Below are 18,193 nucleotides of genomic sequence, written 5' to 3'. Positions count from 1 at the left end.
GAATCTCTGCCGCACTGCGTTGTGGGGGTCCTCAGAGGAGGAAGGTTTTGCCTAAATCAGGACACATCAGCACAAGGGACACATCACACAGAAATGTCCTTTGTGCTTATGTTTTTTTTAACTAAATGAAGGCTACAGATTTGTGTGAACTCTGATGTGCAAATACCTTGATAGTAAAAACAATATATGGAAATAAATTTAGGCTGATCTGTCATCAGATTTATTTTTCATGTTAAAGCAGACCTTTACACATAACAGTTTGATAACAATTAATGTTCTTTAACAAAAGAGCATATGTTCTACATTAAAATAGACCCCTACTGAGGAAGTCGTGTTGCGAAAGCGTAAGACACCACGCGTATAGGGGGAGGAGACCTGGACGGACGAGAAGCGACCCACCAGCACGGCTCCCGACAGCTACTGTTTTTGGCGTGTACGGTCCGCACAAGCCCATTGTGGCGATTCATGTGAGTGCAATTCTACTTTGAATGTGAATCAATTAAAGGATAATAGCAATGTGCACTTAGATGCCTCATTATCTTTATTCACATATCATGTCCATGGGATGGTGAGAGATCGATTCAGGAAGTGGCATTCCCCATACTGGTCTTATTGAGGATTCAATGCTGGTTTAATGCTTCAGTGAGATCGATTCACGAAGTGCCATTCCCTTTACTTATCTTATTGAGGATTCAATGCTGATTTAATGCTTCAGTGAGGTGAGAGGCCATCTGGTGGCTAAACGGTGGTGGTGTCACTTGCACTTTTATATGAAACATCTATCAAGCACCTTATTGAATTTTAACCCACGGTCATTTATATTTTAGTGGACTCTTATGCACTTTACTTTGAATGCACTTTATGGAGATTATATATTGCACTTAAGAGGAATATATATTGCACTTTAAGCGAGTTTATTGATTTATATGATGCACATTGTCACTTTATTTGATTTTATATAGCGCTGTATACATATTCGTTTATAGTTCATTTCTCCCGTTAGTGAAGGAGGTTTTATATAGCTGCTGTATTTTCTTTATGTATCCCAAATTATTGGGTCTTAACACTACACCACTTTATATTTAATTGCGCTGATTTACCTTTTTGCACAATATATTCTACATTAATAATTATGCTACCAAAACTGGTGTGTACTATAAATTGCTTCCAGCATTGCTTCTGAGCAGTCGCTTCCTTATTGAAAACTGTCCTCTCTCCTTAGTCTCAAATATATGTCACTTAATTAAAATATGTACATTTCCAGCCTTGATTATACAGTGCATTCAGAAAGTATTTACAGCGCTTCGCTTTTTCCACCTTTTGTTATGTTACACTCTTATTCCAAAATGGATTAAATTCAATATGTTCCTCTAAATTCTAAAAACAATACCCCATTATGACAATGTGAAAGAAGTTTGTTTGAAATCTTTGCAAATTTATTAAAAATAAAAAATGAAAAAAATCACATACAGTACATAAGTATTCACAGCCTTTGCTTAATACTTTGTTGAAGCACCTTTGGAACCAATTACAGCTTCAAGCCTTTTTGAGTATGATGTTACAAGCTCGGCACACATTTTTTTTGGCAGTTTCTCCCATTTTTCTTTGCAGGACCTCTCAACCTCCATCAGGTTGAATGGGGAGCGTCGGTGCACAGCCATTTTCAGGTCTCTTCAGGGATGTTCAATCGGGTTTAAGTCTGGGCTCTGACTGGATCACTCAGGGACATTCACAGAGTCCTGTAGCCACTCCTTTGTTATCTTGGCTGTGTGCTTAGGGTCATTGTCCTGTTGGAAGATAACCCATCATCCCAGTCTGAGGTCCAGAGCGCTCTGGAGAAGGTTTTCATCAAGCATGTCTCTGTACATTGCTGCTTTCATCTTTCCCTCAATCCTGACTGGTCTCCCAGTTCCTGCTGCTGAAAAACATCCTTACAGCATGATGCTGCCATCACCATGCTTCACTGTAGGGATGGTATTGGCCAGGTGATGAGCGTTGCCTGGTTTCCTCCAGACATTCCGCTTTGCATTCAGGCCAAAGAGTTCAATCTTCATTTCATCAAACCAGAGAATTTTGTTTCTCATAGTCTGAGAGTCCTTCAGGTGCCTTTTGGAAAACTCCAGGAGGGCTGTCATGTGCCTTTTACTGAGGAGTGGCTTTTCGCCATACATACCCAGTGACTATTGGGTTCTTAGTCACCTCCCTGACTAAAGCCCTTTCCCAATTGCTTAGTTTGGCAAGGCAGGAAGAGTACTGGTGGTTTCAAACTTCTTCCATTTACGGATGATGAAGGGCACTGTGCTTATTGTGACCTTCAATGCTGCAGAAATATTTATGTACCCTTCCCCAGATCTGTGCCTCGATACAGTCCTGTCCTGGAGGTCTACAGACAATTCCTTGGACTTCATGGCTTGGTTTGTGATCTGACATGCACTGTTAACTCTGGGACATTATATAGACCGGTGTGTGCCTTTCCAAATCATGTCCAATCAACTGAATTTACCACACTCCAATCAAGTTGTACAAAACATGTTGTGGAAACATGATGCACCTGAGCTCAATTTTGAATGTCAAGGCAAAGGCTGTGAATACTTATGTACATTTGATTTTGTTTTTGTTTTTTATTTTTAATAAATTTGCAAAGATTTCAAGCAAACTTCGTTCATGTTGTCATTATGGGGTATTGATTGTAGGAATTTTGTGGAAAATAATGCATTTAATCCATTTTGGAATAAGGCTGTAACATAGCAAAATGTGGAAAAAGTGAAGCATTGCGAATACTTCCCGGATACACTGTATGTCTTGGCTCAGATAGAGAGGAAGGCTGACAGAAGCTTTACAGTGCTGAAGTTCACTGGCTGAAGCTGAGGGAGAAAGGAGAGAACATCAGGGATAAGATAAGACACTATCTTTGCAAGTACACTGTGTGCACAATTATTAGGCAAGTGAGTATTTGAACCAAATCATCATTTTTTTGCATATTATCCAACTCCAAGCTGTATCAACTTAAATGCTTATTGGATTTAAGCATATCAGGTAATGTGTATTTGTGTAACGAGGTAGGGTGTGGCCTAGGGAGATCAACACCCTATATCAAGGTGTGTATAATTATTAGGCAGCTTCTTTTCCTCAGGTAAAATGGGCCAAAAAGAGATTTACAGAAAAGAGAAACATTTTACCAGCCCATGCGTAGATCCTGGACTAGAGTTTCAGGCTGGGGGTTCCTTTAGGATTCTCTCCTCCAGGTCCCATCAGCCACTCATCCTTCACTTTCCGGCAGGGCTCTCCTCTGAGCGGTTGTTCGCATCTCATCACGCTTGTGCGGCACTGGCTGGTCCGGGCGCATGCGCACATCGGACGGCTCACCTGGAGGCGGAAGTGCTTACCACCAGATGTCTCAGATCAGAGGAAGCTGCCGCCAAATGAAGGTCGAGTGGCTGGCGGGACCTGGAGGGGAGAATCGCCTTCTCCCTGGGAACACAGGGAATTGATCTGCATGACTTCCACTTACACTCATGAGTTATATTTTAATGGCTTTGCATTAATTTAATAAAACGGTGTTATGCTAGGGCGGCTGTGCGCTCTTTCAGTTGTTTTTTATTTGTACAAAATGAGATTTAACTGACTCTGAAGAGTCAAAAATTGTAAAAAGTCTTTCAGAGGGATGCAGCACTCTTGAAATTGCTAAGATATTGGGGCATGATCACAGAACCATCAAACGTTTTGTTTTGTTACAAGTAGTCAACAGGGTTGCAAGAAATGTGTTGAGATAAAAAGACGCAAATTAACTGCCAAAGATTTGAGAAGAATCAAACGTGAAGCTACCAGGAACCCATTATCCTCCAGTGCTGTCATATTCAAGAACTGCAACCTACCTGAAGTGCCCAGACCACCACTGAACAAGACACAGTTGAAACGTCAAGACTGGGCCAAGAAATATCTAGACACATTTTTCAAAGGTTTTATGCACTGATGAGATGAGAGTGAATCTAGACGGACCATATGGATGGACCTGTGCATGGATCAGTAATGAGCACAGAGCTCCACTTCGACTCAGACACCAACAAGGTGGAGGTGGGGTACTGGTATGGGCTAGTATTGTTAAAGATGAGCTAGTTGGACATTTTTGGGTTGATGATGAACTCAAAATCAACTCCCAAACCTACTGCCAGTTTTTAGAAGACATTTTCTTCAAGCTGTGGTACAGGAAAAAGTCTGCATCTGTCAAGAAGACCATGATATTTATGCAGGACAATGCTCACTCGCCTGCATCAAAGTATTCCACTGCGTGGCTAGCCAGTAAAGGCCTTAACCTCCCTGGCGGTATGATTATGTCTGGAATTACATACCAAAAGCGGTACAATTCTTTTCATGGAAATTTGGCGTTATGTATTATAGGCCTACAATTCTTAGTAATTACTGACTTAAACCTGACCAAAACAAGACTCTAGTAGACATCCCAGATGTGATAAATTTGAAACACAAACGCATGAATTATAATCGAATCAATAATATTATTTTATTATTTAATATATAATATATATAATAAAATTATATTATTGATTAGATTATAATTCATGCATTATATATTATATATAGATATGTGTGTGTGTGTGTGTATATATATATATATATATATATATATATATATATATATATATACATATATATATATATATATATATACACACACACATATATATATATATATAATATATAACGCATGGATTATAATTGAATCAATAATATAATTTTATATATATGTGTGTGTGTGCATATTATATATATATATATATATATATATATATATATATATATATGCATGTATATATATATATATATATATATATATATATATATGCATATATATATATATGCATATATATATATATATATATATATATATATATATATATATGCATATATATATATATATAATATAATATAAAGTGTGTTTTGTGTAACGTTTTTTTTTTTTTTTTGAATTTCCCTCCCTAGTTCCGCTCCCATGCAGCATTGCTGCTGCAGGGAACGGAACTAGGAAGTGATCGTACCGATGGAGGGACGGAGGAGCGGCGGGACTCTCGGCTGGCGGTCACAGCAATGAGAGATCATCGCTGGATCGCCAGGATAAGGTAAGAGAAGCTCCGCTGCGCTCTCTGCAATCCACCCCGAGCGTGACTCGGGGTTACCGCTCCTGCAATGAAAAATCAACCCCGAGTCACGCTCGGGATTACCGCTAAGGCGGTTAAAGATGAAAGAATAATTGACATGGCCCCCTTCCTCTCCTGACCTAAACCCTATTGAGAAATTGTAGGCCCTTCTTAACCACTTGCCGACTGCCTAAAGTCTATCTACGTCGGCAGTCAGCCCCTCACAGGCAAAGTGACGTAGATCTACGTCGCTAGCCTGTGAGGGTCTAGGGAGCGAGCGCGCGCCGCCCGGAGGCGCGCTCCCGCTCGCCCACGGAACCCCCCACGCCTGTGAGCGGCGGACGCGATGTCCGCCGCTCACTCGCGATCGCCGGTTACACCGGGAGAAAGGCAGGCGGCTAATGTAAACAAAGCCGCCTGTCAATCTCCCTTGTGTAACAGCAGAGATCATACGGTCCTGCTATGTAGGACCGTAGATCTCTGCAGTTACATGAAAAGCCACATCCAATCACAGTTAGAAGCACGCCCCTAGGGACACACTTAACCCCTCCTTCTCAAATAAAATTAACCCCTTCCCTGCCAGTGTCATTTTTAAAGTAACAGTGCATATGTATAGCACTGATTACTGTAGTAATGTCACTGTTACCCCCAAAAGTGTCAAAAATGTCAGTCAAGGGTCCGATCTGTCCGCCGCAATCTCGCAGTCCCGCAAAAAAAAATGCATTACTCGTTAAAACAAAAAACAATAAAAAATTACAAAAATCTTTCCCTTAGTTAGTAAACGCAATAACTTTTGCGCAAACCAATCAAAATATGCTTTTTGCAATTTTTTTTACCAAACATATGTAGCAGAAAACAAATTGGCCTAAAATGTTAAAAAAAATTATTTTTACATTTTTTTGGGGAATTTCATATAAAAAAATTTGAAAAATATTGTTGTTTTTGCAAAATTGTCGCTCTTTTTTTTGTTTATAGCGCATGATCAAAAAATTGCACAGGTGATCAAATACCACCAAAAGAAAGCTCTGTTTGTGGGAAAAAAAGGACGTCAATTTCATTTGGGTACAGCGTCACACGACCTCGCAATTGTCCATTAAATTCACGCAGTGCCGAATCGCAAAATAGGCCCTGGTCAGGAAGGGGGTAAAATCTTCCGGGGCTTAAGTGGTTAAATCGGAGATTTATGGTGAAGGAAAACAGTACACCTCTCTAAACAGTGTCTGGGAGGCAGTGGTTGTTGCTGCACAAAAAGTAGATCATCAACAGATCAAGAAACTGAGACTTCATGAATGGAAGGCTTATGACTGTTATTAAAAAGAAGGGTGAACGTGTTTATTTTGTATGTATTTGCGCATATTTACGCGCATTTTCCTGAGCAAATGCACAAAAACGTATTCTTGCGTTTTCCTTCTGCACAATATGTAAATGGGATTTGCATGCATTTGTGTGCTTTTGCGCGTATTTGCACGCATTTGCTCGCATGAGGCATAAATTACTGATCAAAAAAAGCAGATTTTTCTTTCTTTTTTTACTGAAGAATGCACGGCACTTGTTTACGCGCATGTGTGCATAGGCAAATTACAATTAATGGGCTGTATTTTAGCTCCATAAAAAAAATAATAATTGTGCACACAGTGTATAACTCTTTGTGTCTCTCTGGCAGCAGAGTTTATCCTGTCATGTCTCCTGCTTTTCTTTTCTCTCTCCCTAATCTGTGTGCCCTCCACAGTCTGTATCATTCCTGTTGCTCTTTCCCCCCTAAAGCTGTCAGCTAAAATCGGCTTGTAGTGCCTCTGATTTTAGGCACAGTGCCGAGAATAGAAAGAAACTGAGCATGTTCAGAGAATGGTGAGCATGGTAATGTGCCAGTGTACAACTACCAGGCATTTATAACGTTTCACATAGATTATGGTAATTCCCCCTGACAATGACTTCCAAAAAGACAGTACCATCTTTGTCATAAAGTATAACCATCTGCTTCATGGACTTAGATACTGACACAAAGAGGACACAATCATGTAAATCCTAGTGCCTGTGCAGTTCTTGGCCATGCTTACCAATGTAGGACACAGATTGGCCCCTGCTGCACCCTCTGACTTTCAGGGATAGCTGTTTTATTGATAGAGGGAGTATCTTTCCTGAAAAATTATACTGTTGCTATATATTGTGACATGTCAGGAATTTATTCATGCATACTTTAGCTAAAACTAAAATCAGAAAAATCAGCACAAGGGGCATGACTTACAGTTATTATGTGTCCCTTGTCCTGATTATTTAACCTTCAGTAGAAATCTTCATCTTGTCCACCCCCTCCAACTCCAAATCTTCCAGAGCGGCGAGGGATAATACAGATACAAGGCTGTCAGGAGCTCTCATCAAGGCAGGTCAATTAGGCTCACTCTTTTCTGCCCAATCTGCCATTCACATACTAAGAAAAGATGAAGATTTCTACTGAAAGAATTTGGGCAAGGAACACATTGTACTAACTGTTGTAAGTTATGCCCCTTGTGCTGATTTTTCTGTTTTTAGTTTTATATAAATTTAGGCTTTAATGAAAACCTTCATCATGTGTAAGTGATAACATCCACTGTGCATTTTCATTGCAGATTTACTCCAAATTCTTTTACATTTATCATAGTCACCAGTTTGGATATTCATCAACATTACATTTACCTATAAATATATATGACTGGAGAATGGCATTCACAGCCATCGCACATGTCAACAGCAGGTGTAATTAAGGAGATGTTAAAGTGGAACATCCCTCTCTCAGTCATCTTTGACTATTTTTAATTGTTAGCATTAGTAAATAGTTAGGAAATATTATCATATTTACTTGTTTTAGCCTTTTTAACATTTCTTTAGTTACTTCCTAGGCAAATGTTGTCATACATCCCACGATTCTTCAGGAGGGAATGAGGGGTTTTCTCAGCTAAGTACATCTCCCTACCTCCCAATTTGCATGCCTAAGCCAAGGGCAGATGGACCCCAGGAAGTAAATGCTACACAAATCAACTACCCTTACTCAAGATGGCCACAGCCAGAAATGCTAGGGGGTGTTTTTCAAAGTGATTTCTCAACAAAATAAAGCATGGAGACAAGGATGGATGGGGGAATTTTCTTTGAATATTAAAAATGAATTAAATAGTGTTTTTGGTTGGTCGCGCTCAGATGCAGTGTAGTTTCACTTTAGGATGCAATGAGGTTGATTTGCTAAAACTGAAGAGTGTAAAATCTGGTACAGCTGTGCATAAAAAACTAATCAGCTTCCAAGTATTTTTGTCAAAGCTTAACTGAAGTTGGAAGCTGATTGGCTACTATGCACAGCTGCATCAGATTTGTCACTCTCCAATTTTAGTAAATCAACCCCAATGTCTCGCTAAACTGAATTAGTTGCCTTCCCAGCAGAAAACAAGACAGGTCTTCTAGCATCTTTGATTTCTGCAGTGCCAACATGTGTCCTGCATGAAAAACCCCATATTTCACCCTGCTCTGATTTTGTCCCACCTCTTACAAAAAATCTATAGCAGTTTTGTATATGTTTTCTTTAGTATAGTTAAGAAATAAAAAAGAAAAGAAAAAAGTGAAAACAATGTTTTTAGGCAAATGTAAATATTGTATATTGGAAATAATAAAAACACTTGCAGAATTTGGTCCAATCCAAAAGTTTTCTTGCTGTATGTATCTTACGTTTTCATAAACTCCTTTGTTCCGCAAAACCTAGAAAGAACATATTTAATAAAAAAAGTTGGGAAAAAAATAAATATTCTTATAATAATATTGTTACAAATATTAAAAAAACACCAGTCTAAAATTTTTTTTTAGTTTCTCTGATATCTGATGCAGGGAGGGCTGCCGATATGGAAATTAGTTGACTCTCTAACCCAGCCATTCTCAACCATGGTTCCGTGGAACTCCAGTGTTCCTCCAGAGTCTGCTAGGGGCTCCTTCCACTTGATAGTGTCTGCAAAGTTATGGGTCCAAAGTCACTGGACAGAGCCAGTAGCATGAGCCCGAAGATCTTTTTAGCTGTTTGTAAGGGTGGCATTCTGACCACCACTTACAAGAGGGGTATTTTTTCCACTGACTATCAATGTAAGGGGGTTCTTCTGGGGTAAAAACGTCAAGAAAGGTTGCTCTAAGCCATACATTCCAAAAAATGTATATATTTAGACCCCTTTTCTTTTTTAAATTAAACCAGATTTGAATAATTCAAAGCTGAGCATATGAAATAAAAATGAATAAGCAGAGTTTTCTTTAAGGTTGCCGAACTGATATGCACAATATTGGCTTTTCCTGTTAAGTTTACTATACATGTTACAATCTGACTTTACCAAAATTATCTGATATGAGGACTACCTAAACTATCCAATCAATCTGCAACAATCAGGCTGGCCTTGGGCTACATGGTTGTTTGTAGATCTAAAGAAGATTATACAGTTGGATTGTAAGACGTTATGTTTTTTTTCCTCCTCTGAACGCCTTTGCTCCTAGCAGGAAAAGAGCAGATTGAAAAACGCACCCAAAGCTGTGTCTTGCCCACACGTTTAGATGTGTTCAGGTGTTTCAAGCATTTGAGTGTTTATGGATTTCATGGGCCAGAATATTCATTTATATTGGCCATTAGAGTGAATGAATGCTCAAACGCTAAACACATCTAGCCTTTAGGCATGTTTGAATGCATTTAAGTGCATCAATTGTTTGTCCTGGCCAAAAGCTCTTCTCCCAAAAACACTGGTGATAGCTTTTTTTTTCTGCCTGTAAATGCCTATTTGTGCATGGCCACATACGCTAACGTAGAGGGGCATTTACAGACTGAAAAGAAAAGTCAAGCACCTGTAAAAAAAGCATTTTTTTACACCCTGGGTGCATAAGGCCTAAGGTGTGTGTTGAACTTCATGGTCAAGCTTGACACACTCCTCCTCTGCTTCCTTATTGGTCAATGAGGCAACCATCAAATTAAAAACCACTAGGGGAACATTGGACAAGATAGGCTCAAGCTCAACTGTTACAGGAAAAGTTGAACATTGCTTATATCCCTGTATCCATTTTGGTGTTAGATATTCAACTGTAACTAACCTCTAGTTATGTTTTTTTTATCATATGCTCAGTTCTAACGGCTAATGATTGAGACAACTTCTCAAGAGGTACATTAAGACAAGAGTTAAGTGGTGAATAAGACAAGAGTCAGGAGGTATACAAGACACTCATCCAGTGCCTCCTGACTCTTGTTGCAGCCCAGGTAAAAATCCTAATTCTACTGGGTATGGAGCATCACTCCCCTTCCTTCCTACAAATTGTTGCTCATTGCCTAAGTAGCCAATTGTCAGTCCCTAATGCTGTTACGTGGGGGATCCTGTACACCTAGCAGAATGGAAGTATTTTTCATAGGTTCTTTACTGCAGCTGGGACTGGAGTGGTAAAAGGGAGTTAGGAAGAAAAATAAAAATGCTAAACAATGTGAATTCCCTTTAGGAGCACATTGTGAGCCGGCTGAAGGTTTGCTGTGTCTATGCCCCAAAAAAAAAAATGGCTAATGTGAAAGAAATAAAAATATGCCTCCCCTCTTAAAATATACGTTGTTTTTGTTAAACATTTAGAAAATGTATTAACATTATCTGAAGCATAGATTTCAAATGAAAAAGTGCTCATGAAAGAATGCCAAAATAGAATTGTTATATTGATGGGTGCCCTGCAGTCCCATTACAAAACCAGGGCATTATGAAGCCTTTGCAGCTCTAACAGCTTCTACTTCCACCTACACAAGATTACAGATTGTGTCTGTGGGAATTTGTATCCATTTAGCCAATAGATCAATTTTTAGGTTTGACTTTGGAATGGAAGACCTAGCTCTCAATCAGCTACTAATTCAAGGTGTTGAATAAGGTAGAGGTCAAGACTTTGGGTAGGCCACTTGTGTTCCTTCACACCAAATTCCAGAGACCTGGGTTTTATGCATGGGCACAGTCAAGATACCTCATAAAAGAGCTTTCTCCAAACTGTTTCCACAAAGTTGAAAGTGAACAACTCTCTAAAAAGTCTATGTATGTTGTAGCATTAACAGTACCCTTCACTGGAATCACCTGAACCATCATTTAGTGGGATGTCTACATAATTTTTCCCACGTAGTGTATCTCCATAGGGTAAGCACAAAAGCTTAGCCAAATACTAATGACAACAATAATTATAAGAATACAACAATTATTAAACATACATTTACCTCTACTGGGAACAGTAGGGTTGATTTACTAAAACCGGAGAGTGCAAAATCTTGTGCAGCTCTGCATAGAAAAACAACAAGTTTTTAGTTTTTATTTGTCAAAGCTTAATTGAACAAACTGATGTTAGAAGCTAATTGGCTACCATGTACAGCTGCACCAGATTTTGCACTCTTCGGTTTTAGTAAATCAACCCCAGTATGTGCACGGTAGCCAATCAGCTTCTAACTTCAGCTTGTTAAATTAGGCTTTGACGAAAAAAAAAACCTGGAAGCTGATTGGTTTCTATTCAGAGATGCACCAGATTTTGCACTCTCCAGTTTTAGTAAATCTTCCCACAGCTTGTAATGCACACTAGTCAATGCTTACTACAGTGAGGGGAAAAAAAATATTTGATCCCCTGCTGATTTTGTAGGTTTGCCCACTGTCAAAGAAATGATCAGTCTATAATTTTAATGGTAGGTTTATTTTACCAGTGAGAGACAAAATAACAACAAAAATAATCAGAAAAACACATTTCAAATAAGTTATAAATTGATTTGCATTTTAATGAGTGAAATAAGTATTTGATCTGCTATCAATCAGCAAGATTTTGGGCTCCCAGGTGTCTGCTATACAGATAATGAGCTGAGATTAGGAGCACTCTCTTTAAGGGAGTGCTCCTAATCTCAGCTTGTTACCTGTATATAAGATGCCTGTTCACATAAGCAATCAATCAATCAATCAGATTCCAATCTCTCCTCAATTTCCCTCGGTCTGGGGCTCCATGCAAGATCTCACCTCATGGAGTTTCAATGATTATTAGAACGGTTCAGAAACAGCTCAGAACTACACAGGAGAATATTGTCAATGATCTCAGGGCAGCTGGAACCATAATCACCAAGAAAACAATTGGTAACACACTATGCCGTGAAGGACTGACATCCTGCAGCACCCGCAAGCTTCCCCATTCAAGAAAGCACATGTACAGGCCCCGTCTGAAGTCTGCTAAAGAACATCTGAATAATTCAGAGGAGAATTTTGTGAAAGTGTTGTGGGCAGATGAGACCAAAATCGAGCTCTTTGGCATCAACTCAACTCGCCATGTTTGCAGGAGAAGGAATGCTGCCATTGACCCCAAGAACACCATCACCACCGTCAAATATGGAGGTGGAAACATTATGATTTGGGGGTGTTTTTCTGCTAAGGGGACATGACAACTTCACCACATGAGAAGGACGGGGCCATGTACCCTCAAATCTTCGGTGAGAAACTCCTTCCCTCAGCCAGGGCATTGAAAATGGGTCATGGATGGGTATTACAGCATGACAATGACCCAAAACACATGGCCAAGGCAACAAAGGAGTGGCTAAAGAATAAGCACGTTAAGGTCTTGGAGTGGCCTAGCCAGTCTCCAGACTTTAATCCCATAGAAAATATGTGGAGGGAGGTGAAAGTTCGAGTTATTAAACCTCAGCCTTGAAACCCTAATGACTTGGAGAGGATCTGCAAAGAGGAGAAGGACGAAAACCCTCCTGAGATGTGTGCAAACCTGGTGGCCAACTACAAGAAACTTCTAAACTCTGTGATTGCCAACAAGGGTTTTGCCCCCATGACATGTTCATCATGTTTTGTGAAGGGCTAAAATACTAAATCACTCATTAAAATGCAAATCAATTTATAACTTTTTTTGAAATGCGTTTTTCTGGATTGTTTTGTTGTTTTTCTATCTCTTACTGTTGAAATAAACCTACCATTAAAGTTATCATTTCTTTGTCAGTGGGCTAACGTACAAAATCAGCAGGGGATCAAATACTTTTTTCCCTCACTGTATATGTGTCTTCCTGTAGTAAATGGGGCAGATTCCCCATAGATGTATGTATGTGAGTGTTGTATGCATCAAGTAACTAGTTGCTGTTCTGGAACCTTGAAGTAGAACTATAGGCAAAACTTTTCATTTTGGATAGAGCAAGGGAGGGTTATAACCCCTGTCAGATTTTTTTTTTTTCGCCATCTCTGTCCCATTGCAGAGATTTTCCTTTATTTCCTGTCTCATAGCCAAAGGAAGTAAGAGGAAATCCCTGCAAATTAGGGGAATCTCTTGGGGACTCCCATGTCACCAGAACTAGTTTCCCCATTGGAAGATTACTTTTCTGGGGACAACCCAAAATATGGTATTTTATTTTACTTTGACTTATAATGATAATGGTAAACAGGACACATAGAGAGGGCGAATCTCCCCAACGGGGGCACAGACAACAATAAAATCTGGCAGGTGTTCTAATTCCTTTCCACTCTATCCAAAACTAAAAAAAAAGTTTTGCCTTTAGTTATACTTTACCCGTTTCCAGGTGGTAGGCATAGTTCTACAGTGCAGAGGTGCTATATAATGCTAATGTAATATTCATTTATTGCAATGCCAACAAGTGTTTTTTGCTTGAATTACGTACAGATTCTACAGTTTCATGTTGAGAAAATCCAACAGGTGCAATACCATAGATGGATACAGTCAGGATTGTAATGAGTAGATGTACAACTGTAATCCAGTAAGTGAAGAACGGCCTGAAAAGAACACAATATTTATCACATTATCTATTGATAAAAATAAAAGTGCAATATCCTATTCCTCTTAAGGCATAAATATAGAGCTTATTTTCTACAGTAATAATTATTAATTATGAACAGCGTTTTACAGATCTACTACTGAACTGACATCTTTTTCACTCTATAGTAAAGCATGCAATAAATATGTTGTTTAAAGGGGTAGTAAAGTCCGCTTGTTTATTTATACCTACAGGTAAGCCTATAAGGTGGCTTACCTGTAGGTACAAATATCTCCTAAACATGCACTATTTAGGACAGGGGTCCCCAACCTCGTGTGCAGGATTGACGTTATCCCGGCTCGGCCATTCACAACAAGCAAAGCCTGTGAACCTGGAAGAAAAAACAGATGAAGATGGAAGCCCTGTCAGTGCTGACAGTGCTCCGATGGAAGGCTTTGTTTAAGGTAAGTCTTTCATAATCTGCTAGTATGCAATGCATACTAGCACATTATGGTATAAACTTGCAGGGGGGGAGATTTTTTTTTTAGTTTTTTTGCAGTTTACTACCACTTTAAATAAAACAAAAATTAAATAAATTATCACCAAGGCCAAGTTACAAACAAAATGTACAAATAAGTGTTTCTTATTTAGTTAGTACATTGACTTGTACTGTACGTACCGGTGGTCATCCATATCTTCTATTTGTCTTTTTACATAGCTGTCTATCCTTTTACGATATGTTCTGTTTGTTAATCTTCCGACCATTCCAAGACCATATGGCCTTTTTTCTTTTGCAAACAGCTTCTTTACCGGGACAGTTATACGCTGGCCTCTTTTTTGAGGGCTGACAGTGACTACTTCCTGACAAAGTCTTATTTTTGGCTGTACAAGATGTCCTTCTTTTACTTTACGCCAACCTCTCTCCAATGGCCTGGAAAAAGACAGAATTTTTTAATATGCAGATAATATGCAGCAAACAGAGAGATAAGAGAATATTTGTTAAAGCAGCCCATAGATGAAATTTTTTTTACATACAAGCAACATGGATGAACAAAAAAACACTGACCTGATTCCCCCATCCACACATTCGATAAGGATGGGGGAATCCTCCCCACTGAGCTATTGTATTCTGATATCTGGGAGACTTACCCACCATCAGAATACACTGATCAGTGCTGCTGGCTTTAGCCAAGAGCACTGATCGACCTGCAAAGATCCAACAGGGCGGTTATACAGAATTGATTGGTAGATAGAAACATAGGAAAGTGATGGCAGAAAAAGACTGAGTAGTCTATCAAGTCTGCCTTTTTTGTTTTTCAATTAACTTTATTGTCTGAGTTCTATATAAACCACACTGCCCATACATGGATAAAGATTCGTCCGGTCCCTGCTGAACCGGCCTAATTTCGATCCATGTACGGTCGGCTTAAGAGTCTAAGCTATAAATAAAAAGAACAGATTCCCCCATCCACACAAGTGAGGTGAATGGAGGAATCTTCCCCACAGTGCTATGGTATTCTGACAGTGGGGACACCTCCGCTGTCACAAAAATACACTGATCAGCATTGTAGCCAATTGGCTGCAGGCACTGATTGGATGAAAGATTTCCAGCGATTCTGTTCGACAGAAGTCAACTCCAAACAAACTTTTGCTAAATAGGAAGGGCTACACCCAGATGGAAATTCATCCGATCCCTGCTGAAGTGGCCGAACTTTGGTCTGTGCGTATCCACCTTAGGGGTTTAATGCTTGTTGGGTGTAAGTAGCCTCCAGTGCTAATTTGTTTTTAAACAATACAGGATACAGGAAGTATAGTTATGTGTGCTAGAGGGACCATCTCACTGCAGGCATGGATACTGGGCAGTAAGGTTTATGAGTTGAAGGTAGGATATACAGGAAGGACAAATGGAAATGCTAGTGATGCTTGTCCCCAGGAAACTAGAGGCAGAATTACCCCATGTAAAAAAAAAAAAAGCGGTTGTAAAGGCTAGCCATTTTTTTTACCTTGATGTATTCCCAGCATTAAGGTAAAAAAAGCCCAGTATTTGTATGCCCCCCTTCCCACAATCCATCGCTGTGTCCGTCTGTATTGGGTCTTCTCTTCCTCCCTACATTCACAGGACAGAAGCAGCAGTGGCAGCTATTGGCTGCTGTCATTCAAATCCTGTGAGGAGGGAGCAGAGGGCGGGGGTCGAGCCACGCTATCTGACTGTGATGCACACAGCCCTGCTTTCTATGGTGGCGCACAGAAAAGAGAAGGAGCCGAGAGCGCTAGCCGAAGACCCCAGAAGAGGAGGTTTGATTCCGCTTTGTGCAATACCATTGAACACAGGAGGTAAGTATAACATGTTTAGTGATTAAAAAAAAAAAGTCATGCTTCACAACCACTTTAAGTTTAATAATATATAGGATATACTGAATATAGATGAAAATAATAAAGGGGGAAGTTAACAATTACTGTTTCGTTTCTGTAAATTAGATGACCACCTACAGCATTAAATGACTTTTTTCTAATTCACTTTTGTCCAAGGCACTCCCTGTATGTTCCACAGCATCTTCTGCTATTGCTGTATTATCGGCCTCTTTGATGGCTGCCTCTGAAGGAGATTCAAACACTTCATCAGGGTAACTTGACATATCTTCATGAAGAGCTCCTTCCTGTTTACAAAACAGCACAATATTTACTGTATAATTATAAAACAGAGCAAAAAAATATATATTTAATAGAACTGAGAAATGCAAAAGGAAGAGAAATATTTTGACTTTCTGCATATTCAAATTCAATTAATTGCTTGCCTACCTGAGCAATTTTCTAATTCTTACATACAAGCTAAAATCTGCTTTTTTTTTTTTTTGCTTAAAGCGGAGTTCCATCCTCAGGGGTCAATTTTAGCTAAAAATACCCCTGGGACAGTCAGGGCTAGAACATTCCATAATGGATAGCCTCTAAACTGTCCCGGGCCGCACTTACCAGTAAGAAGAAATACTTACCTTGAAAAGTTCTTCTCTAGCGCTGCCATCTCAGGGCAGCTGAAGCCGCAGCGTCCCTCTTCGTGTCCTCTTCCATGATGTCGGAGTCCCACAATGCACTGCAACGGCCCCGCTCGTCACTTCGGGTGCAGGCGCGGCATCCCGGCATGCCCAGAAGCTGTTTAGCAGGGAATGCCGCGCCTGCACCGTAAGTGACGAGCGGGGCCGGTGCAGGTGCATTGACTCCTGGAAGCGATGACGTTCAGCTCTCAGGAGTCATCGCAAATCAGAAGAGACGGCACAGGCAGCGGCCGCAGAGGGAGGAAGTAGAAGGAACCTGAGTATATTTTCTTCTATAATAAGGTAAGTGACCAAAAAAAAAAAAACGGCAGTATCCATTTCTTTTTCAGGTTGCACTCAGCAAGTGGATGACCCAAAATCGATTTTTTCGATTTTGAGGCCGGAACTCTGCTTTAAAAATTACTTTAAACCATCAAACATTATACATTTTCTGAAAGTTGAGGACCTAGAGAATAGAATTGGGGCTGTTGCAATTGTTATATCTCACACCATATTTGTAAAGTCGTTAATTAAGCACAAATTTTAAGGAAAAATTAGAAAAATAAGTCACTCTATTCATTTAAGCACAAACTCGTGTTTATATATACCGATACATTTATATGGTTATATATGTTTATTTTCATATATACTCTATAAGGGGATTACTATTTATGAGCGCTGTCCACTTTTGTTTATAAAGAAAAATTATTATTCTTACCAATTATGGAAAATGATACAGATAATCCATAAAACAAAAAATATATACATAACTAGTGTAGTAATGTGTAATATTTATTTTTTTTATTGTTTTTCACTAAATTATCAGAACCAGTACCTGGAAAAAATTAAGAAGTGTCCTCCCTACAATAGCACTAACACTTCTTTGTTGCTACTATACTACTTCTTTACAGCCGAAACGACAATGAAATAATTGTTCTCACCCTTGCAAAAAATGATGTGTCCAGTTCATCAGGAAAATCCATGGTATCTTCTTCTAGAAAACTAACCGGAGTGAAGCTTCGTCTATGTATCCTTCGTAAAGTACCTTCCTTTATCGATCGACCCTACAATGAAAGGTTTGCACATTTGTTGGCGTTTATAGCTAAAAGTCATCTGCGGACAAATATATCGTAGACTGCAGTAATATTATCCAAACTCATTTCAATGACCCAGGTCAGGCCACCCTAAAATTAACATTTTAGTAATACAGTAAAACCTTGGATTGCGAGCATAATTCGTTCCGGAAGCATGCTTGTAATCCAAAGCACTCT

The 18,193-nt window shown here is 39.4% G+C and overlaps 1 protein-coding gene across 1 annotated transcript in view; it reads right to left on the bottom strand.

The window, feature by feature from the left end:
* Positions 1-18,193, bottom strand: part of RHBDF1 (rhomboid 5 homolog 1) — a 219,202-nt gene that overhangs the window by 58,619 nt on the left and 142,390 nt on the right. Inside the window, exons 6-10 of the mRNA XM_082260219.1 lie at positions 17,864-17,986; positions 16,384-16,550; positions 14,573-14,824; positions 13,801-13,912; positions 8,795-8,873 (exon numbers count right to left, since the gene is read on the bottom strand). Coding sequence (XP_082116345.1) covers positions 8,795-8,873; positions 13,801-13,912; positions 14,573-14,824; positions 16,384-16,550; positions 17,864-17,986 — 733 coding nt within the window. The remainder of the gene's footprint in view (positions 1-8,794; positions 8,874-13,800; positions 13,913-14,572; positions 14,825-16,383; positions 16,551-17,863; positions 17,987-18,193) is intronic.

This window comes from Pelophylax lessonae (assembly GCF_965119305.1).
Source record: "Pelophylax lessonae genome assembly, chromosome: 6".
NCBI classification, from domain to species: Eukaryota; Metazoa; Chordata; class Amphibia; order Anura; family Ranidae; genus Pelophylax; species Pelophylax lessonae.
Note: the sequence above shows the minus strand (reverse complement) of the source record. Positions and strands in the feature narration are given on the sequence as shown.